The following is a 19,619-nucleotide window of genomic DNA, read 5'->3' as shown; positions in this document are numbered from 1 at the left end:
GGCGGGGAGGGGGATCCAGAGAATATAAACCCGAGCAGATAAGCATGTGCAAATCATCTTCCATTTGCCAGTGCTCATTTTGAGAATGGATTTAATTAATTGTAATGTTAAACGAGTGGTCTTTGCCCGTTTGTTCTGTGGATAAATTCAACACATATCCGAGGGCCTGTTTCACCACGCGTAGAACATGTGGCTTATTTAAGCGCATATCTGCATACTCGATACAAATCCGCACATATTTTATATCTCTCAGTATGCCATTAATATCAGAGGTAGCCAGCACAGATGTGTTCTGTTTTGGCCGGAAATACAAATAGCAACAGATTCTGCACCCAAGAGGCTTAATCTTATTTTACATACTGTACCAGCTTTATCCTCATTTGTGTCAAGTGAAACAGACTTCTCCTGCACAGTAACAGACACACCATAGATGGACACATATACTGTACATTGTGTGCCAACAAAGGCTCTCCTCTCTCAGACATGGAAAAAAATGGGGTGCACAAACGCAGCATTATCCTTCTTCATCCTGACTCTGGCCCTGGGTGTCTGGATCACTGTCATTCATAGGCAGAAAAAACACACACACTTTACAGACGTGTTTCCAGCATACGGAAAAATGGCTTCTGTCTTCAAGGGATTTTTTTTTCAAAGGGCTGTGTGAGCTGCAGTGTGCTTGACTTGTTAAATGAGGTTTAAGTCTTCTGTGTCAATTGGAGGCGGTGCAGAGCTTTAAGTATTTTGCACATTAATGCGCTTTTGAGAATATTACCCCAGGGTCCTGTTTCTAAAGGAGGCAGGGGTGGGATGTTTTCTAGTGTTGCTATTGTAAACTTTTTGTTGTGTGTGTTCTGCACATCTCTCTTGTTGAGAGAAAATGATGGTGATTATTCAGATTTCATGCCTTGTCTGGATGTTAATTATTTACTCTGGGCATGAAATTTGCGTGAATGCCAGGGATTTGTGTATACAAACACGCTTCAGATCACAGGGAAAATGGGAGGAAGAGAAGGAGGTGGCGGGGAGAGGCGGAGGAAGGCGAGAGCTCTCAGTGCATTACCCTGTAGTGGAATATTTTCTAATTAATACTCAGCTTTGTTTACAGACGCTTTGATTTAATTAAGTGATGACGAAGAGAGTTGGATTAGCTGTTAATTGATTTAATTAACCAATTTGTTTGTCTCAGGCATGATTCCAGCTGAGCTGCAGCAACTGTGGAAGGAGGTGACGAATGCTCATGTGAAGGAGGAGCACAACATCAGCAGCAACAATGGCCACCGGGGCCTTGACCTGTCCTCCCCGGCACCGCCAAAGAACCCACATCTCAACCAGCACTCCTCCAGCAACGGGCAGTATATGAGTCACAAGAGAGAAGGGTGAGCCACTACATCTGCAGGGTCTTTTATCATTTATTTCTGTGCCTTCTATCTTGTATTTGTGTGTTTCTTACATCTTTTGCATGGTCTCACAATGCAAACATGAGCCATTTAAAGGGGACATAGCATGCCCATTTTACCACAAGTTGATATGGTTCCTTGGGGTCTTAATGAAATGTCTGTAACATACTTTGGTCAAAATACCACAAGGATCATATAAAACAGCTCCTTTTTACCCTGTATAAAACAGCCCTCCACAGAGTGACCTGTTTTGAGTGCCTGTTCCTTTAAATGCTAATGAGCCAGCCCCCCCATGATTTTAAATGATATAAATTACATATTTTATATGATATAAATTATCAAATATGCATCCCATACTTTGTATTCCCCTTCTGTTGTCCTGGAGTTTTAATTTTCCCAATCACATAATTAAATGTCCCCTCTGCCCATCCACTACAAGCACACAAGCAGACCGACAGAGAGAAAAGAGAAGGGGGCTATGAAGACCATCATTTACCCCGAACCCCGACATTCAACGGGTACAACAACAAGCGGAGAAAGCAGAATCGCGGGCTGACCTTATATATACAGTCTATGGGGCTGACCAGCGGAGAAATGCTCGTCCCGTGTGAACAGCCCGGCTGCGTGCTTGGGAACGGCGCTGCGCTGCCTCGCAGCCTCCGGTGTAAACCCGGAAGTAACGAGTGTGGGGGGACGGGGGGTGGGCCAAGACCATGTAGGGAGACTTCCAGTTCCTTTTTACGACACAATACCCAGGAAGTGCAATCGAGTCGCTCAAGCATGAAGTTTCTGACTTAGAGGAACTATAACAAAACGCGCGAGTGTTTTTTCCCCAGAGTTTTTGGGTTGGTAGACATGCCAGATACCCACATTAACCTGTAGAAGCACTAACAAAGTGGAATTTGCATGCTATGTCCCCTTTAAGACATGCAAGCTCAACATTTTCACAGCTAACACCTTGTACAGCAAATGTTTTCCAAAGCACCTGATCCTTAAATCATTTGTAAAATACAAGTGGTAATTAAACAGAAGAAATTAACTTCACTATCATCTTTGTCTAAAGCAAACAGAGGGACAACACAGTCACTTTTCATGTAGCTGGGGATTTCAGAGGAACACCGGGAAGGAAAGCTGGGATTTGGAAAAATGTGTATCGAAATAGGATCGCCATGCACTTCATGTGGGGTCAGGGCGATGACCCCTCTCTTGCTATTGCTTTAGTCGAAGTGCAGCTGTGACCGAAGTTGTATTTCCTTGAGAACATTCGGATCATCTGTGTCTTTTCAGAGAAAACATTCCTTTGTGTTCCAGGAACTTGTTGACACGCAGAATCAACCTGTCAGGTTAGGAGAAAAGAAAAATTGCAAGAACAACAAGTTATAATACGCCAAAGGAAAAACACTGGGCGTATCATATTTTCAATGTGAATCATTTGTGTGCGGTGTTTGCTTTCTGAGCTGTGTGTGTGTGTGTGTGTGTGTGTGTGTGTGTGTGTGTGTGTGTGTGTGTGTGTGTGTGTGTGTGTGTGTGTGTGTGTGTGTGTGTGTGTGTGTGTGTGTGTGTGTGTGTGTGTGTGTGTGTCTTTAAGGAAGGAATTAATTTGGCATCTAAAACATTTGCTTGTTTTCTTGCACCAAAGCCTGATCTTTGAACTGCTGGTGAGGAGCCTCCAGGCACAATGAGCTCACTGCATAACATCTGACTTGTGTTCCAGTGATCAAAACCTGCACGTCATTATGAAAGCAACGCAGATGAGAACATGTTTAGCACAGTAAACCAATGGGCCTTTGTAGGTGAAGAGGGGCTGGTAGAGAGGATCTGAGCGACACCGAGAGGAAATGCTCTGATCCAGTGATTGAGAGATACAAATGGAAAGCAGCTATTTCTTTTCAAGTAGTGTTGTCAGATTGAAATGGATTGATGACATACTACCTGTGCAGACTTATCCTCCTTTACAGGGGTTCAGTGCTGCCTTCCAGCACACTCACTGGGGAAAAATTATAAACTGGGCGTTAGTTGCTCCCACAGTTGACAGTATCCTTCAGCTTGCACTTCTTCATCTAGCATGTGGCTCAAAGTTAGTTTTTTTTGCGCGACTGAAGACAAATTGCAGAGGGGATATTGACTCGCTCACTCCATCACACATTGTCGCAAGCGAGCAAACAAGGTGAGCATCGACAGCAGCGAAAAAGGCGAGAACCAGCCTCAGCTGAGGGCTCCATGAAACATTGGAGAAGACATAACACAAGAGCTGGCAGCCCCTCTGCCTCGTGCTGACTGTCAGAGATTAAAGAGGATGTCAACAGCAGTTTAACACAAGCTTAAGTGAGGAAGGCAGTCTCTGTCTGAATATTCTCCCAGTATCTTAGATCTGTCAGAAAAACCGAGCAGGTGATTCTCATCCACCCCATCTGCTACAAGAAGTCGTGGATTACCTACGCACAGTTTCAACTGTGCAATTACTAAAACCAGATGACTGATACAAAGCGAGCACAAACATTCTTTGTTAAATGTTGAATATAGCAAATTTTGATTCACACAACCAATAATCCTTCATCGTGACAATTATTGGGACTTTTAAATTGCACAACTATCAAGAGCATTATTCCTCTCTTTTGAAGATGCAGACTCAATTTTAATCAGACTCCATGGGAAGAAGAATGAAATATTATTAAGTATGATTATTCTAAGCAAGGCTCTGAGAAAACGTCTGTGTTATAATCCAGGGATTTGAATAATCAGGTTGAAGATAATGGGCTGGGCCGGCCCGGGCGTAAATAGAGAGCATCCACTCATCCTCCCAGCGCTGAACTTAATGAACTTTTAATTGATGCGGTTTTGCAAGTCCTTTTGTCATGCAACAGAAACAAGCCTCTCTGCTGATGGGCCTGTTTTCCCGACTGGCTTCAGATTGGTTTACAGCAGGCCCTAAGTACCATGTAGTTAGTTTCATGTGTCATATAAAATCTGCCCAGGCACAACGACGCCTGCAACTAAAACCTTAAGTGCATCCACAGGAATCACTCACCGGCTTTGCACTTCCGTCTTAAGGAAGGAGGAGAAATTCAATCACTGCCGGCTTGACACACCGAAGACGAGGCAAGCGTTCCTGCTTTTAGTTGTCTCAGAGAACACTCTGGCAAGGCAGGCTGGGATTTCTGTTTGTCTGAATATCATCCCTGATATGACCAGGGCCTGAGTCACTCAATCTGTCAGCGCGTTGTTGTTTCCCAGCCCATGAAACTGTGATGCAGAGATAGAGATATACCCCTGTGAGCCAGGTCATCTTTATTCAATGATTTGCTTATTTAAATGAAATGTGCCTGATCTGTATCTGACACAAATTCCCAATGCAGTGCTGCATCAGCTTTGTAAGGGGGAGCATCCTCACAAAGCACTTGGCCCACTTTACTTCCCAACAACCATCAGTAACCACAGCTCGGGGACTGTAACGTAGCAATCTGTTAAAGAGATAAATAATCAGATTTGGCACAGCTCTCCCATCTCTCTCTTGCCTTTCATTTGTCTTACACTAGAAAAAACTGATAATTAAATCATTTAGGGTAAGGCGTGCAGTGGCACAGAGAAGACGTTAGGAAAGGATGGAGTATAGAGAGTTAAAAAGGGGAGGGGAGTGGGTATGGACGGAGGGTGGAGGGGGGAGGACACGAGGGAATAGGCTAAAATCAGTACCAACGATGAGGGAGAGTGTTGTGACTGGTTTCACACACTGTGGCCAGACTCTGACCTAGCACGGCAGACATCAATCTTCCCACTTTTTGCTGATAGATTGAGTCCATCAGCGCACGATGCCATAGATCACGACTTGTTTATGGCCCAAAGCATCTCATCAAAAGAAGTGAACTAGAAAACAACTGGATACCAGCTGTCGGAGCCATCTCTGTATCTGTCTCCACATAAACACAGAGCAACACCTGAGAGGTTTGCGCGTTTCCAGTTCGGCTCTATAGGCACTTTAATGTTCTTTCTCTTCTGAAGGAAGCTGATGACATGGTTTTTCCTCATCGCTGTTACAAGATCATTAGAGTGTTCTTCCCCCGGGCTGCCTGACAATAATAACATCCTGACAGACCTGTCGTGGGTGCAAGTCAAATTTAACACTGTGCAGTGCAGGGAGCTGCAGAGCATTTTTTTTTGTCTCCTGAACATGTTCTCAAATAGAAGAAAGCCCCAATGAATCCTACACTCTTCTCCTATTACACTAATGTAGCTCATTTGGTGTAAATTCTGTCATTTACCACTGTTTAGCCATCTACCGTTTAAAAGGGCTCTTCTGCCGCCAGCCCCTCACTGCGCTTAGTGCTCACTGATTCCCAGCGCACTCCACATTTCAGTATCTTATTAATACAGAATTAACCAACAAGCCGGCTCGCAAAGAATTAAAAAAGGATCTCTTTAAATTAAAACTGGCGTTACCTTCACCAGTCCACACATTTCCTTGTTAAAAACTCATTATTATAGGTCTTCCGCCATCTATTTATTAGCAGTATCAAAACAGAGGTCTTAATGTGAATGCATAATTCATAATTGAATTAAAAAAATTCTGACTTTTAAAAGAGGGAGAAAAAAAGAGCTGCTAACCACATTCATGAATGCTTGACTGCTTCCTAATTGCAGTGCAATTATCACATGTTATGAACAATGTGAACTCTTAAGCAAATAATTATAACACAAGGAAACCTGTGACGACCTTTAAAATTTCCTACTTGAGGTACAGCTTTACTAACATTGATACAAATGAGATTTTAATCTGAACATCAGTTTGCTTAATCCTGCAAAATTGGCACAGCACGTTTAGATTACTTTCTTTATTTTTACCTTGTTCGCTTTACATTTTTAAACCCTGGCAAATGAATGATTGGCTAAGCAATGCAAGATTTAGTTATTTGCGGTATTTATTTTTCCTCTGTAGTAGTAGTATTAGACATGATCTCTTATTGTTTCTATGTATATGAATGAGATTTTAGTGGCTGGAGTTACTCCCACATGACAACCCAAACAGTTTGTGGTGTAATGAATCTCCCTGTTCAGCCCGCTGTCTTAAAGAGCAGGGCTCAGACTGGAGGAGAAGCAGCAGCGCTGTGCTCACGAGCCACCAGAAGCACAGGTGGTAGCGATATAGGCCAGTCCCCCAGGCTCTTGTAGCTCAAAGTTGTGTGTCTTGTATAGTGCCTGTGTCCATATGGCTGCCTGTCTCGCACTCTTAGCAGACACTCTCTCCACACAGAACTCTCTCTCTCTCTCTCTCTCTCTCTCTCTCTCTCTCTCTCTCTCTCTCTCTCTCTCTCTCTCTCTCCCTCCCTCCCTCTCAGTGCTGATTGTGGTTAGCTGTGGTTGCTCGCCTCTCGCCATATGGAAGATGTTGTAAAGTTTGTTCCTGCTATTTAGACTGATTGTACGAAGCCAGACGCTCCCGGTAGATGCATGCTCATCAGCCCCCGGTGACACGGATTGGTCAGTAGATAAATTGATACCAGGCGGGGTGGTGTTTATGGTTTGCGCACAGTGTGAAAGTGCCTGGTGCTTTTGGGAGTCTCATGTTGTGCTACATGCTGCTCCAGGTGGGCTTCGGGACATGATGCAGTGGGCAGCAGCGCAGGAACAGCAGCGACTGAGGGAGCCCCCTTGCTGTCTTGATCAAAGAGAATTGCAACATGGCTGAGCAATACTAAATAATTACATATTGATTTGGTTGTGCTTTCACAGCATGAGTCTGCTCCTTAAGAGAAGAGCAAGCAGAGAGCACACAGGTACACTGATTCCACACTGGCCGAGGCTCTTAGATCAAGTAGAAGTCAAAGTGGAAACAACATAGAGTGCACACCCCTTGCCTTGATATGTGACCTCAGTGCCTGTAAGTGTGTTTGTGTTCAATCAAGTTGTGATCTTTGTTATTGATAAACGCCTCTTCCTGTGATTTTCTCTTCCAGAACCACGCTAGAGGACCATTCCCACCACAGTCACCCTCTCTACGGTCACGGTGTTTGCAAGTGGCCCGGATGTGAGGCAGTGTTTGACGATTTCCACTCATTCCTCAAGTAAGTTAAAGTCGTAGCCAGAGGTGTGTTTCCATCGCAGTTTTGCGGGTCCTCGTCTTTAGGTCGATTACAGCATCTCAGGGGCACTACAGGTGCAGCTGGTTGTTATTGCAGAGTGTCAGTGCCTGGGTCGGCCCTTTCTCGACAAGGGTACTGACTGGGGCGGGGTCTCCTTCTGAGAACGGCATGGGCCTCTAATTCCTGTGATAAGTGCAGTTCCCATGGTGACGGGAGCCATTTTTCCCAAACAAACAACCGTAGGATGTTTATCTGTGTTAGCCCACACTCAGGGCTCTCTGCATGTTTGCCCTTGTCACTGTACAGGAGGATTGGTGGATGTGTTTGTGTGTGTGTCTGATTGCCTTGCTCAGCTCTTACTGTCCTTCCGCTGGTCATCTATTTGTTTTTCCTCATCCTTTTGTCATCCTTTACTTCCTTGACTTTTTTTGGTTTACACGCCAAGCTTGTATGTGTACTTGGAGATCTCAAGCTACATTAGCAGCACCTGCTTTGTCGCATCTCTCCAGTATAACATGTTTGACTCTGTCCAGTCTGACACTTGCCCTTTGTTTTGCACCATGACTCCCCAGGCTGAGTCAGACCCCTGGTTTACTAATCAAGCCGGTGTGCAGTGCGCTCTAGGTAATCCAACACATAACAGCGCCATGGTTACGTAGAGGATGAAAACATCTGCTTCGTGGCAGCAGATCAATGGCTCACTGTCACCCCAGATTAGTCGCACTTTAAACAAGATATGACACAATTCCATTATCCCAAAACAAGCACTCAGCGAACACACAGCGTTCTCACAGACGCAGGAGAGAAAGGTGCTGCCGCGGGCTGCTGAAACTTTTCACTGTCTTTGTCGACATTTTGAACCCCCTTTTGATCGTTTATATAAATCCACTGTGAGCACATTTTGCATTTTAAAAACCTATCACAGTAGATTGTACAGTGCTGTTTCTGTTCCAGATGAAAAGGAGGCAGTTCCTTATTTTACGTTTAATTTAATAAACATCCTGAGACACTGAGTTATTAAACACACACACACACAGACACTTTCACACACATTTCAGCTTTGGGAGTGACCTCTTAAATCCATCACTATTTATTGTATTCTGACATTGCCTCACCCTTTGTTTATAGAAGAGAGGGGAATTAAATTCAGTGCGCCTGGTAGAGCTTTGCCTGAAAAAGTCTCAAAGTGCACTCTGCTCTGTTTTTACAAGTGTTTTTATCATGGCAACATCTTGTTTACTTTAGTTGCCTGCTCAAACTGCTTGGAACATGTTAAGAAAACATTTGGGGAGAGTCTCCACAAAGCTGCCTTTGTTTAGCGGCAGACGAGAGTGCGAGCAGCTCACCAAGGTGTTAACTCTCAAACCCTTAAGCACTTCCACATGAAACTCAGCAACTGAAACTGCAGGCCTCCGAAAAGAATCAAAAATAAAAACAAAGAATACATCAAGCGTTATAATGCTTTACTAACGTCTCCCAAAAGGTCCGGAGAAATGTTGAAAATGAGTGAGGAGAAGTGTGTGTGTGAGTGAGTGTGCAGTCAGCAGAACAGAGTGTACTGTGTACCAGAGAGAAAGAAAGGTGAGGGGGACGCTAACGTCAACCAGATTTCAGCTCCACATGCCAACAGTAACAACTAACATGGGCCTGAAATGTTGTTTTAAACTGTGTGTGTATTTATTCTATCTTTTAAAGAAAACATTACATACCTACATGCACTATCTTGGTAAATACAAAGCGCCAAATCAGGGTTCCTGTTTTCGGGCTCAGCGGACAGAAGGGTGTGGTGGGGTTCACAGCAGGGCCTGGTGTTTTTATGGGGGTCAAGACCCTTCTCTTCAGTGTCCAGTCAGAGGTCAGAGCCAGCGAAACACTGCAGTGCCCTCTAGTGCTGCACTGTCTGTCTGCTGAAACCACAGACTCTCACACCTCCACACAATGTAGGTATTGTTCTGTGAGTTATGCAGCCATGGACCCCTGCGAACTATGTAGACTTGTTAAATAAAAACAAATGTTAAATAATGTAAAATTAAAAAAATATATATATTTTTTGTGAATTAAAAAAAATTATTGGTAATAATACATTTTAAAATAAAAGAGGTAATTGTTTTTTAGACTTAAAATTTTGAATATATTCTAAATGTAAATACTTCTGTAAAGATGTGTGCGTTTAATTTAAAATTCCACCCAGGAGTGAAGAAGATAAACCTTCCTCAGAGACAGCCTTAAGCTCTGTGTCCAGTCCATATAATTAGAAATTGTAAAGAAGGAAAAAAAAGACGCTAGGCAAACTAACTGATATGTAAAAAGCCGACTGTTACAGGAATGTCTTTTTAACTTGTTTTATTGTGGCAATTTACATTAGGGACTGTCATTCTGCCAGAGAGGTTTTAAAAGTGGCTTCATTTGAAGTCCAGAAAGTGACACATGCCAACGTTCATAGTCTCTCTCGATGTCAATTCCCCCGTATCCCCTGCTCCCGTGTCCAGACACTCCTCTCAAGGCTGCATTAGGGCCATTTGAATATTTCATTTCCTATTAATTATGCACTGTGACTCTCCATGTCATTAGAAGAAATAAAGTGGAATGTAACAAAGGATGAAAAGAAGCAGGGCACATGTCTCCTATGAACAGAGAAATTCCAAAGCTGCTCACGTAGGCCACCCTTCATTGAAAATTCAGTCTGTGCCAGTTAAATTGAAGCTGAAACGTCTTTACCTATTATTTTCTTCTTTGAAATTTAGTAAGATGTCCTGAAATGTTTACCAGTTTCATTTTCCCAGCTACTTAATTAAATGGGCATTCATTTGACTCAAGCAAATGGAAAGCCCAAAGAAGTCTGAATTGATTTCAGTGAAAAAAAGGGGGTTATTGCCCACGCTTGATTTAAATATGCCTTTTTAATTTCTTTTTCGCCACAATAATTAACATCAAGGGGCTGAATGTATATCGCAGTCATTTTGAAAAATGTGTTATCGAGACACAAAAGGAAGACCTGAAGGGGGGAAGAGACGACGGTTCCCATAAAGATTTAAATCATTCACCTCAAGGTTGAAACTGCCGCAGCTGAAGAGAAACTTTCACATTTCCAGCCGAGCGCCATCAATTTTCCCTTCATTTCACGTGTGTCTGTTTTCTGAGGTTGTGTGGGGTGTTTCACGCACAAATGTGTTGTCTGTACATAAAGAAACGGCATGAAATTTATTGGGCTATCATAACACCAGCGCTGCCATCGTGCCTTCACAGGCCGACTCTGGCTATTTTTGATTTGCAGTAAATGACAGAAAAAGTGCATTTGAAAAGGCAGACGCGTTACACACCTCTCCCCCATCTGCCGGCGCCAGCCTGGTGACAGTGACCTACATGGTCACCGAAGATGTGATATAATTTATGATATATATAATATATTGGATCCATTAGCGAGCATAATGAAGTAGTGAAATGAAAGGGTATTTGTGAAATCAGTTCAAACATCCTGCTCGGATTATGATTAAATGATTAATGAAATGCCCCTGCATAAGCATTTTCAAACAGTAATTCATGCGGCGACTGATAAAATTCCCCCAATCATATTTCCTTCACTTGTGAACCTTATCTCCACCATTTTATATAAATCACAGGGAAAAAAAGAACCTGTCTGTGTCCCGGCAAGCTACTTATTTAGATTAGTTATAAATGTACAGGAAAAGAGAACATCTTCCCTGTATAAAATAATCACGCATAATTATATCCATAATTCAAGTTTGTGACAGATCCCATCTCCTCGCCCTGTTGTCCTCTGTGTTTGGACTGGCTTTATGGCCTTAATTCTAATGACAAAATCAACAGGACCGATTCAGTAAGAGGCAGTTGAAACCTGCGAAGAGGAGAAATGGCATCAGGGAAGTGGTGCATAATTTAGCAAAGGAGTCCAACCTGAAATTCTTCAATCATTCTTCTTATCTGTGAGCTGTAGTTGAAGCAGACACGACTGTCATGAAATATTAAGTGTCATTCTCGTACGGTAAAAGAAGTGTTTCTTCTGGCTCTGCAGACATTGTATGTGTAATCTTTGCCATATGCTGTTTGTTTTATGTTGAAACTCTGCATGATATTGACCTAAGTGATACCACATATTCTCTGTGCACTCTGCTTTACTCAATTACCAGGTTGCGTCATTAAAGCAGATATCACAGGGCCTTTTGTTTCTTCCAATCTTAAAAGGCTGCAGAAGGTGAAAGTCAAATTGACATCAGTTTTTGTCTGTTCTCTTTTTGTATTTTTCCAGGCATCTTAACAATGAGCACGCCCTGGATGACAGGAGCACGGCCCAGTGTCGGGTGCAAATGCAGGTCGTACAACAGCTGGAGCTGCAGGTATTGTCTCGCCGTTTGTTTTGGCCCAAATATTTATGTGTCGTCTTCTCCTGACACTTCCTCAGCGTCTGCCGAACCCCTCCCTGTCCATCTGATATCAGCCATGGGGGTCACTCACACGTGGGGTGGGGGTGGGGGTGGGTAGTGGGTGCAGAATGAAATAATTTTATACATTTGCAAGTAACCAGTCATTAAAAATGTGTTATGTATGCAGCCGAGGAAAGATATATGAAGGACCCGGGGCTAAGTAGAGGAGATAATTACATTTTGAATTTTACTGGGTTTTAAAGTTATTTATGACTTTTAACTATTTGGCACCAACAATAAAACACTCAGTGAAATGACTCGGCAGAGTGAGTTAAAGGAACAGAAAGGTTATTGTAGCCCACTATAGAAAACTGTTGATGCAGTAATCAGTAGTTTTATTACTTTGTCCGTTATGATTAGTCTTGAATGGTCTTTTTTCATCTGAGAAAGAAAAATATGCATGTGTGCATTAAGAATGCACTTATGGAAAAAGGTTCCCTGTCATTCCATTAGAGAGGCTTTATAACGGCCACTGAGTCACATGTGTGTCTGTGTGTGTGACGGTGCTGGGTTAAATGGTGAACATGACCACTCTGCTAATGTTAGACTGCACTTATTTATTAGTATTTCAGGGGAAATAAAAACCAACCATTTCATTAAACTCTGTTTTTTATTAATTAGTGGCTGCTACTGTTGCAAAGCAAATACAAGAAAGATCAAATGTAATGTATTCCACATTTCATGCAATATTCACTTGTGGTTTCACATATTAGCCACATAATTCCCCTCAGAAAATGACTGATAATGACTCTAAAGCAGTTGTGGTTTACAGAATGTTAACCTTAAACAGTGAGAGTAGAGTTTCTCAAACATTACACCACACCAACGTCCTGTTATTTTTGCTCTGATGCTGTATTATCCAGGGGGACAGAGCGAAGGTTTATCAGAGACAGACTTCCTCTGCATGCAGCCTATCACCATAATTTAAGCTGGCAGCTAACACGGCGCAGAGTTTCAGACAGGTAGAAAGGGTCTGGGCTTGTTATTGGCAATGAGACGCCACATACTTTAACTTTCAATTGGAAACAGTAGTTCGATAGATCCAAAACCCCTTTTAGAAACAAATAATTAGACGGTCCCAAGAGCAAAAATATCAATTTGTTCAAACCCACTCACTGAGAAAGATTCATCTCTGCAAAGGGATGTATGGAATGAATTAAGTGTAAAAATAAAAATGTTGAATTTATTAAAAACTTAACTTGTTCTCTTTCTTCATTACAGCTATCGAAAGACAAAGAGCGTCTGCAAGCGATGATGACGCACCTTCATGTCAAGTCCACGGAGCCCAAAGCCACCCCACAGCCGGTGAGCAGCAACCCTGTCATACGTCTCTCTGTCTCCCTCCCCCATCCTTTTGTTTGTCTTAATTGGCACACATGTATTCATTAATCCCTTCCTCCATCTTCTTATTTATCTGCTAAATAAAAACAGCTGTTCTCTGGAGGGAGGCAGTAAATATTGTTTGGACCACATCTGCTGACATCCGAGATTCAATTTGGTGTCTGTGATGAACTGAATGCACACTGTGTAACAGCCCCCTCGTCAGCCTCAGAGAACAAGAGTCTGAGGGATGAGAGAGCACTGGAAAATAGAAATGATAATATTAGATAGCAGGTATTATATTTTATAAAATAATGCAATGTTTTACTCTTTGTAGTGGTTTTAATAGCAATATATGTTCCTGTCAGACAGTATGAAAGACTGATGTAGATAGAAATTGCTTACTGATATTAAATAAAACATACTATAGGTGGAAGTAGCACCTGCTAATTTTCCCAGGAGACATTTCAATCCTCATCTGTAAACGTTGCCAGGAATTAAATCAGCTCTACTTCAGAAGGAGCTATTCTAAGGGTCAAAGTAAAAAAGAAAAATACCAACAGCATTTTTCACTTTAGTTTAAGATTTTCAGTTTTAACTTTTTATTTATATATACGTTTGGCATTAGAGTTAAGACCCAAATTTCTGATTGTATTGCAAACATTTTGGACAGTGAACAAATGTAATTTTAAAAAAATCTTGCAGGTTGTGAAAAAAAGTCTGTATTATATGCTGCATTCTGGTGATTCACTGGAATATACCTGAAGTGAACAAATAAATCTTTAATAAATGTAACAGCAAATCAATTTATTATCTTTATGACATATTCCAAGCATCATGCTTATCACTCTTAATATATACCATGCCATAAAGCTCACTGCTTAATCCCTTTCCTATAGGAGCAAGGGCTTAACATATGGCATTTAAGTGTCTGCGCTATTTTGTCATGTTTAAGAAGGGGCCTCTGCACCATATTTCAGTCTGTGTGACAGTTCCTTCTCAGAGCCAAATGTGTAAAGATCATTTTACTGCAGGGAGTGAATCTGAAATCACGCACATGCACAATACACTGAGCATGCAGGAGTCCTGTCTCTGAACACTGTGCAGCTTGGATCATTTATTTACACCCAGAGAGAAGGCTATTGACGTGCGGAGGCTGCGTGTGCGCTCTACACAGCGCAGCCAGTCAACATAAAGCGCCTGGAGATGTCGAGCGACAATAGGCTGTCTGTTAAAGCTGCGCCTGTGTCACACACACTGATGGTGTAGATTAGAGTGCAAAACGAGGGCTCTGACACAGGGACATTTGTATATGAAAAGTGGTAGGGGCGGCAGATAGCATCTTGAGTTCGCTACCTCTCCTCTCTCCCCGGGGCCTGTGAGAATGGCTGTGTCAGAGCACAGCATTAGCACTCTCAAGGGGGCGAGCTGGGATTTTTATTCAAATAAATAGACTCCCTTTTCTCCAGCGCCGCTTTGCCTGCTGGGAGCTGCTATGAAATGATAAATATGTCTGGCTTCAGCTGGGTGAGTGGTAGACTTTCACAGGTCAAGCCAACGGCCCCAACGCGGCTTTAGTGAGATTGTGGCACTGGAGGTGGCCACCAACAAAACCCTCTTCTGAGTAGCTGCAGAAAGAAAGTGCTCTATGCTCTGACAGGAAGGAGAAGAAACAACTGTGTTCCTGCAGTAATTGCTAGCTCTGCTTCTCTGCTGTTGCATATAATAAAGGCATGTTTAAGTAGCCAGCTGTCAAAGCAAAGGAGCTCAAACGAATTTGCTGGTTTACATTTAGTTATAATTAAAGACAAACAAACTGATACTGTGCATGCCCAGCGTCAAATGAATAGGATTCATTTTATTCTTCTGAGGTGGATGGGGGCAGTGGGTGGAGATCAAAACAAAAGGTGCCACATTAGCAGTACGTGTCTGTGTCTGTGTGTGTGTGTGTGTGTGTGTGTGTGTGTGTGTGTGTGTGTGTGTGTGTGTGTGTGTGTGTGTGTGTGTGTGTGTGTGTGTGTGTGTGTGTGTGTGTGTGTGTGTGTGTGTGTGTGTGTGTGTGTGTGTGTGTGTTTGTATTTGCCTGTGTGTGTGTGGGTGGGTGTCTGCGCTCGGTGTCACTAAGCATTCTTGTCAGAAATCTGACCTTTTACGCCATACATAATTAAGGGGGGACTTTTTGTTTATTTTCTTTAGCAGCTTGCCGAGTCAAAGCCAGTATAATTAGATCACCAATTACCATTTAATTAATTTCAGTCTGAAGTCTCATTTTGTCTAGGCACTGGAGTGAGCCCAAATGGTGAAGCAGACAAAGGCAAGGCTATTACCAGCCTGTCTGGCCTATTGTTGAAGCCTCTCTGTGTTTATGGCCAGGGAATATGGATGAAACATGAAACAAAGCCTGCTAATCCACAGGAAGAGAAGTCAACACCGCAGCCCCATTCTATTGATAGCATTGTGTCAGAAACACGCAAAAGCAAAGTGTGATTTATTTTGCTCGTGATTCAGAATAACACGTCTTCGGCTACTGTTGGTGAGGATGTAGTTTGCGTTTGTGCATCCCAGCAATAATCCAAATTATTTGGGCAGACGGTGCCAAAAAGGCAGAGTTCATCCTCCGAAACATAAACGGACATTGTGAGGACTTGAACACACGTCTGTTTAAAAAGGGAGAGTTAGAAAACACAAATGTCACGATGACTATTAGGAAATGTCTGTTTTTATTAAATAAAAATATGTTTTAAATAAACTCAAAGAAGGAAATATAGTAATGACAGTGCCATGTCAATTCTAGGGATTTTCAGTCTTATATTTCTGACATCTCTGTGAGACCTGTTGGTGATTAGTGCTAATAATGTGATTAGTAATGAATGGGTTCTGCATTTTTTATGTAGAGTCAGGTGTTAAAAACGACCATTACCTCCCCACCATCATCAGCAGAAATTAGACATCTGATCCCTCGTAATCAACACTTGATGTCAAAGATGAGAGAGTGCTACACTGTCCTCCCTCTCTCTATACTCCTCTTTGGGTATTCTTGTTTTTTCTTTTTCTCACAGTCTGGAGTCATGTTTAATTTGAAAACTGCCTTCCTTCAGCAAATTAGCAATTAGAACAATTTTGCGGGAATATGTATATGTGTCATTAGTTTTCCTGCCAATTAATAGCTGGAGCAGGGGGTCAGGCGAAAATTTTCCACTTGACTGCTGCTTCAGTACGGAGGCTTGGCACTTGGCTCCGAGCCGCCACAGCTGCTGGAAGCCATGCTGTACCTTTGGAGCACTTGCCATAATTAGTTTACCTTGTAGCCATTATTACTTAAATCCCTCCTTCTCCTCAGCCCGCCCATCCCATCCTCACACGCAGGCCTAAGTGTTAAAACCAAATATTCTCTACATAGGGCTGTCCATGGGAATACTACGAGGCCATCTTTACCATGGCCGCTGTGGCCCTGATGATGGAGGTCAATCAGATACAGTAGTTAATCATCAGATCACCTCTGTAAACAGCTCCTAATTAGACTCCTCATTATAAAATTTCAGCTTGTAATTAGCCCAGATTGGCGTCTTCTTCTGGATGCCTTATTAGCAGGGCGGCTCAGGGGTAGGAGAGAATCTCACTGTCATTTTTCAGAGCGGTTTGGGTCGCCCCGTCTTCCCTTCGCCACTCAGCCCTCACTGGTTAACGTGCTGCAGAGCCACAGTGGGAGGACGGGGTGGAAGGGGTGTTGTCCAAACGGGACAAAAGATTAAACAAAGGCGGTGAAACAGAAAGCTGGGAGCGGGCCTGACGTGGCAGCAAGGGAGAGGGAGGGAGGAGAGAGCTGAGTGTGGAGAATGGAGGAGGTGGAGAGTGAAAGTGGGGCTCCAGGGTTGTTTTCCAAACACTGAGCAAACGTTCATGGATCATCTCAGGTCCTGCCTGCAATTAGAGAGGAGATATGCATAGTCAATGAGCTGTCTGAGACATGGGAGTAATTAGAGGACTAACTGAGCTGCTGTCTGTTTGTGTTCCTCTGTTTGTTTGGTCTCACTTTCTCTCCTCAGCTCAACCTTGTGTCCAGCATCACGTTGTCCAAGTCGGCCCCTGCGGCCTCCCCTCCTCTGAGCCTGCCCCAGACCCCGACCACACCCACAACACCCCTCACACCCCTATCCCAGACCCACTCAGTCATCACAGCCAACAGCCTCCACAGCATGGGCCCCATGCGACGGCGCTACTCGGAAAAGTACAACATGCCCATCTCTCCAGGTACTGTGGGATGTACACAAATACACACATGGAACAGCACACTCATCAGTCCTGCTTAATAACCACATAACCAAGTGTACACACACAAACACACACACCCATGAAATGTTGCTATAATTTGTGTTTATCAGCTTCTGATTGGATGTTTCTGTTGACACAGTTTGTTCCCTTTACACAGATATCATTCAGAACAAAGAGTTTTACATGAACGCAGAAGTAAGACCGCCGTTCACGTACGCCTCGCTAATAAGACAGGTAAGAACTTAGCTTGATCTTTTAATCGGTATAATTTATAAAGTAAGAACATTTAACATCCTGCAGCCTGCAGAAATACAGCAGCTGTTCACAAGGTCGCAAACTGCTTCGGTTTAACTTGTTTCTCTGTTCGCTTCTTCTTACACTTTGAACACAATTTAAACAGAAGAGATGATTAACCATCTTCAAATGAGTGAAAGAATACATGCGGGATTCAAAAAAACACTCAGATACGACAATTGCATTCGATTAAGCGTTTCAGTGTCCGTGATTATCACCAAATTCATTTCACACAACAGTAGGGATGAACCTGTTTTAAGATGGCCAGTCAATTATGGCTCGGCCTCAGTAATCTGGCATCTCAGGAATTAATCTGAGCCGGCCGTAATTGCTGCCTTGTAATCTGCCCGAGATATGTTTTCTGCTCGCCCTTCATTTACACCCACAAAAAGGAAAATATATTTAAATGTGCCGTTTTGACTAAAAAGTTCAGAACACTCTTAAACAGAGAGACAGCGGAGACAGTTTACTCAAGTGTTGTCTGTGTTTTTCCTCAAGAGAACAAACAAACCTGCACGCTTCTCCTGAATTATTGATCATTTTGTGATGGGAGCAAAATTGTAAATGTTTGTTTCTGTCACTGTTCCTCATCCAGGCAATCCTGGAGTCTCCAGAAAAGCAGCTAACACTAAACGAAATCTACAACTGGTTCACACGAATGTTTGCATATTTTAGACGCAACGCAGCGACGTGGAAGGTAACTCTTGCTGTTCCCTCTTCTTTTTCAAACCTAACCCAGAGAAGGAGACATTGTGTTGATGTTAGAGATAATTAAATGATAGCCTGCTGTAATACCTTCAGAAATGAACCTTTGCACAAATACATAACAATCCTGTCTTATCCTGTCCAAATGAACCGCCCTTTAAACAAACATATGGAGCACATTGAAACACGAAGGAGAGCAATATGTGCATTCTTGCACAAAAAAAAGAAAGAGAGAAGAAGAAAATGAAAGAAAAAACTAACAGCCTGTAAAATGTGGGGATGTTCTGTTGGTGGGTGGCATGAGTTAAACATCGCAGTGCTCTGCCAGGGACTCCTGGCTGAGTCCCTGACACTTCACATGAGAACACTCTGCTTTCTATCAGACCACAAACACACACACACACACACTTACAGTATAACATAAAATAATATAAACATGCATAAGGGGATGATACGTGCAGGCCTACTTTCTACTTTGCCAAAACGGATTTGGATCTCGATGCTGAATTAAATTTTTCATATTTATTTTTACACATAATGAAGGGAAATACCGACTCAACCAGAACTTTTTTTGAGTCAAATATTGAAAATTTAAGGTTAAGTTTCAGCATCTCACACTGTAAATTTTTTTCTGAGTGGGAATAATAAAAATGTCAGTAAATATATTGCCATGGAGACCAAGAAATATTTATGTGTTAAAGTCATTTGAAACTCAAGGATCATTTAATGCCAATAGCATTCTGTGTTATTTGTTTTAAATTCAGGTTTCTTCCAGAGACTGTGTTTGACATTTTGTTCCCATACAGGCATGTATACTGTTCTGATAGCAACCTTCTTTCTCTTTTTTTCTTCACACCAACTGAAGAATGCAGTCCGGCATAATCTTAGTCTTCACAAGTGTTTTGTGCGAGTAGAAAACGTAAAAGGGGCTGTGTGGACAGTCGACGAAATAGAGTTCCAAAAGAGACGGCCTCAAAAGATCAGTGGGTAGGTTCAGCCTCTCTAGCGCCGACTAGCATCTGTCTCACTGCTGACTGAAGAGGCTGCTGCTGCTCCATCTCATTGTCTGTGTGCCGTAACGTCCAAAGTCCCTGCTTGCTTTGGGTGCCTCC

The 19,619-nt window shown here is 42.7% G+C and overlaps 1 protein-coding gene across 10 annotated transcripts in view; it reads left to right on the top strand.

Annotated features, from left to right (window-relative positions):
* foxp1b (forkhead box P1b) overlaps nt 1-19,619 on the top strand; it is a 158,826-nt gene that overhangs the window by 130,809 nt on the left and 8,398 nt on the right. For 9 of the 10 annotated variants that reach the window (XM_035152767.2, XM_035152771.2, XM_035152763.2 and 6 more), the window contains 8 exons: nt 1,187-1,376; nt 7,349-7,456; nt 11,742-11,829; nt 13,138-13,221; nt 17,283-17,487; nt 17,666-17,742; nt 18,398-18,499; nt 19,373-19,494. In XM_035152767.2, coding sequence (XP_035008658.2) covers nt 1,187-1,376; nt 7,349-7,456; nt 11,742-11,829; nt 13,138-13,221; nt 17,283-17,487; nt 17,666-17,742; nt 18,398-18,499; nt 19,373-19,494 — 976 coding nt within the window. Of the gene's footprint in view, nt 1-1,186; nt 1,377-7,348; nt 7,457-11,741; nt 11,830-13,137; nt 13,222-17,282; nt 17,488-17,665; nt 17,743-18,397; nt 18,500-19,372; nt 19,499-19,619 lie in introns of those variants that run through there. The other variant, XM_047339398.1, reaches the window with a different exon arrangement.

This window comes from Hippoglossus stenolepis, chromosome 3 (genome assembly GCF_022539355.2).
Source record: "Hippoglossus stenolepis isolate QCI-W04-F060 chromosome 3, HSTE1.2, whole genome shotgun sequence".
Classification (NCBI taxonomy): Eukaryota; Metazoa; Chordata; class Actinopteri; order Pleuronectiformes; family Pleuronectidae; genus Hippoglossus; species Hippoglossus stenolepis.
This window is presented reverse-complemented; position numbering and strand designations above follow the sequence as displayed.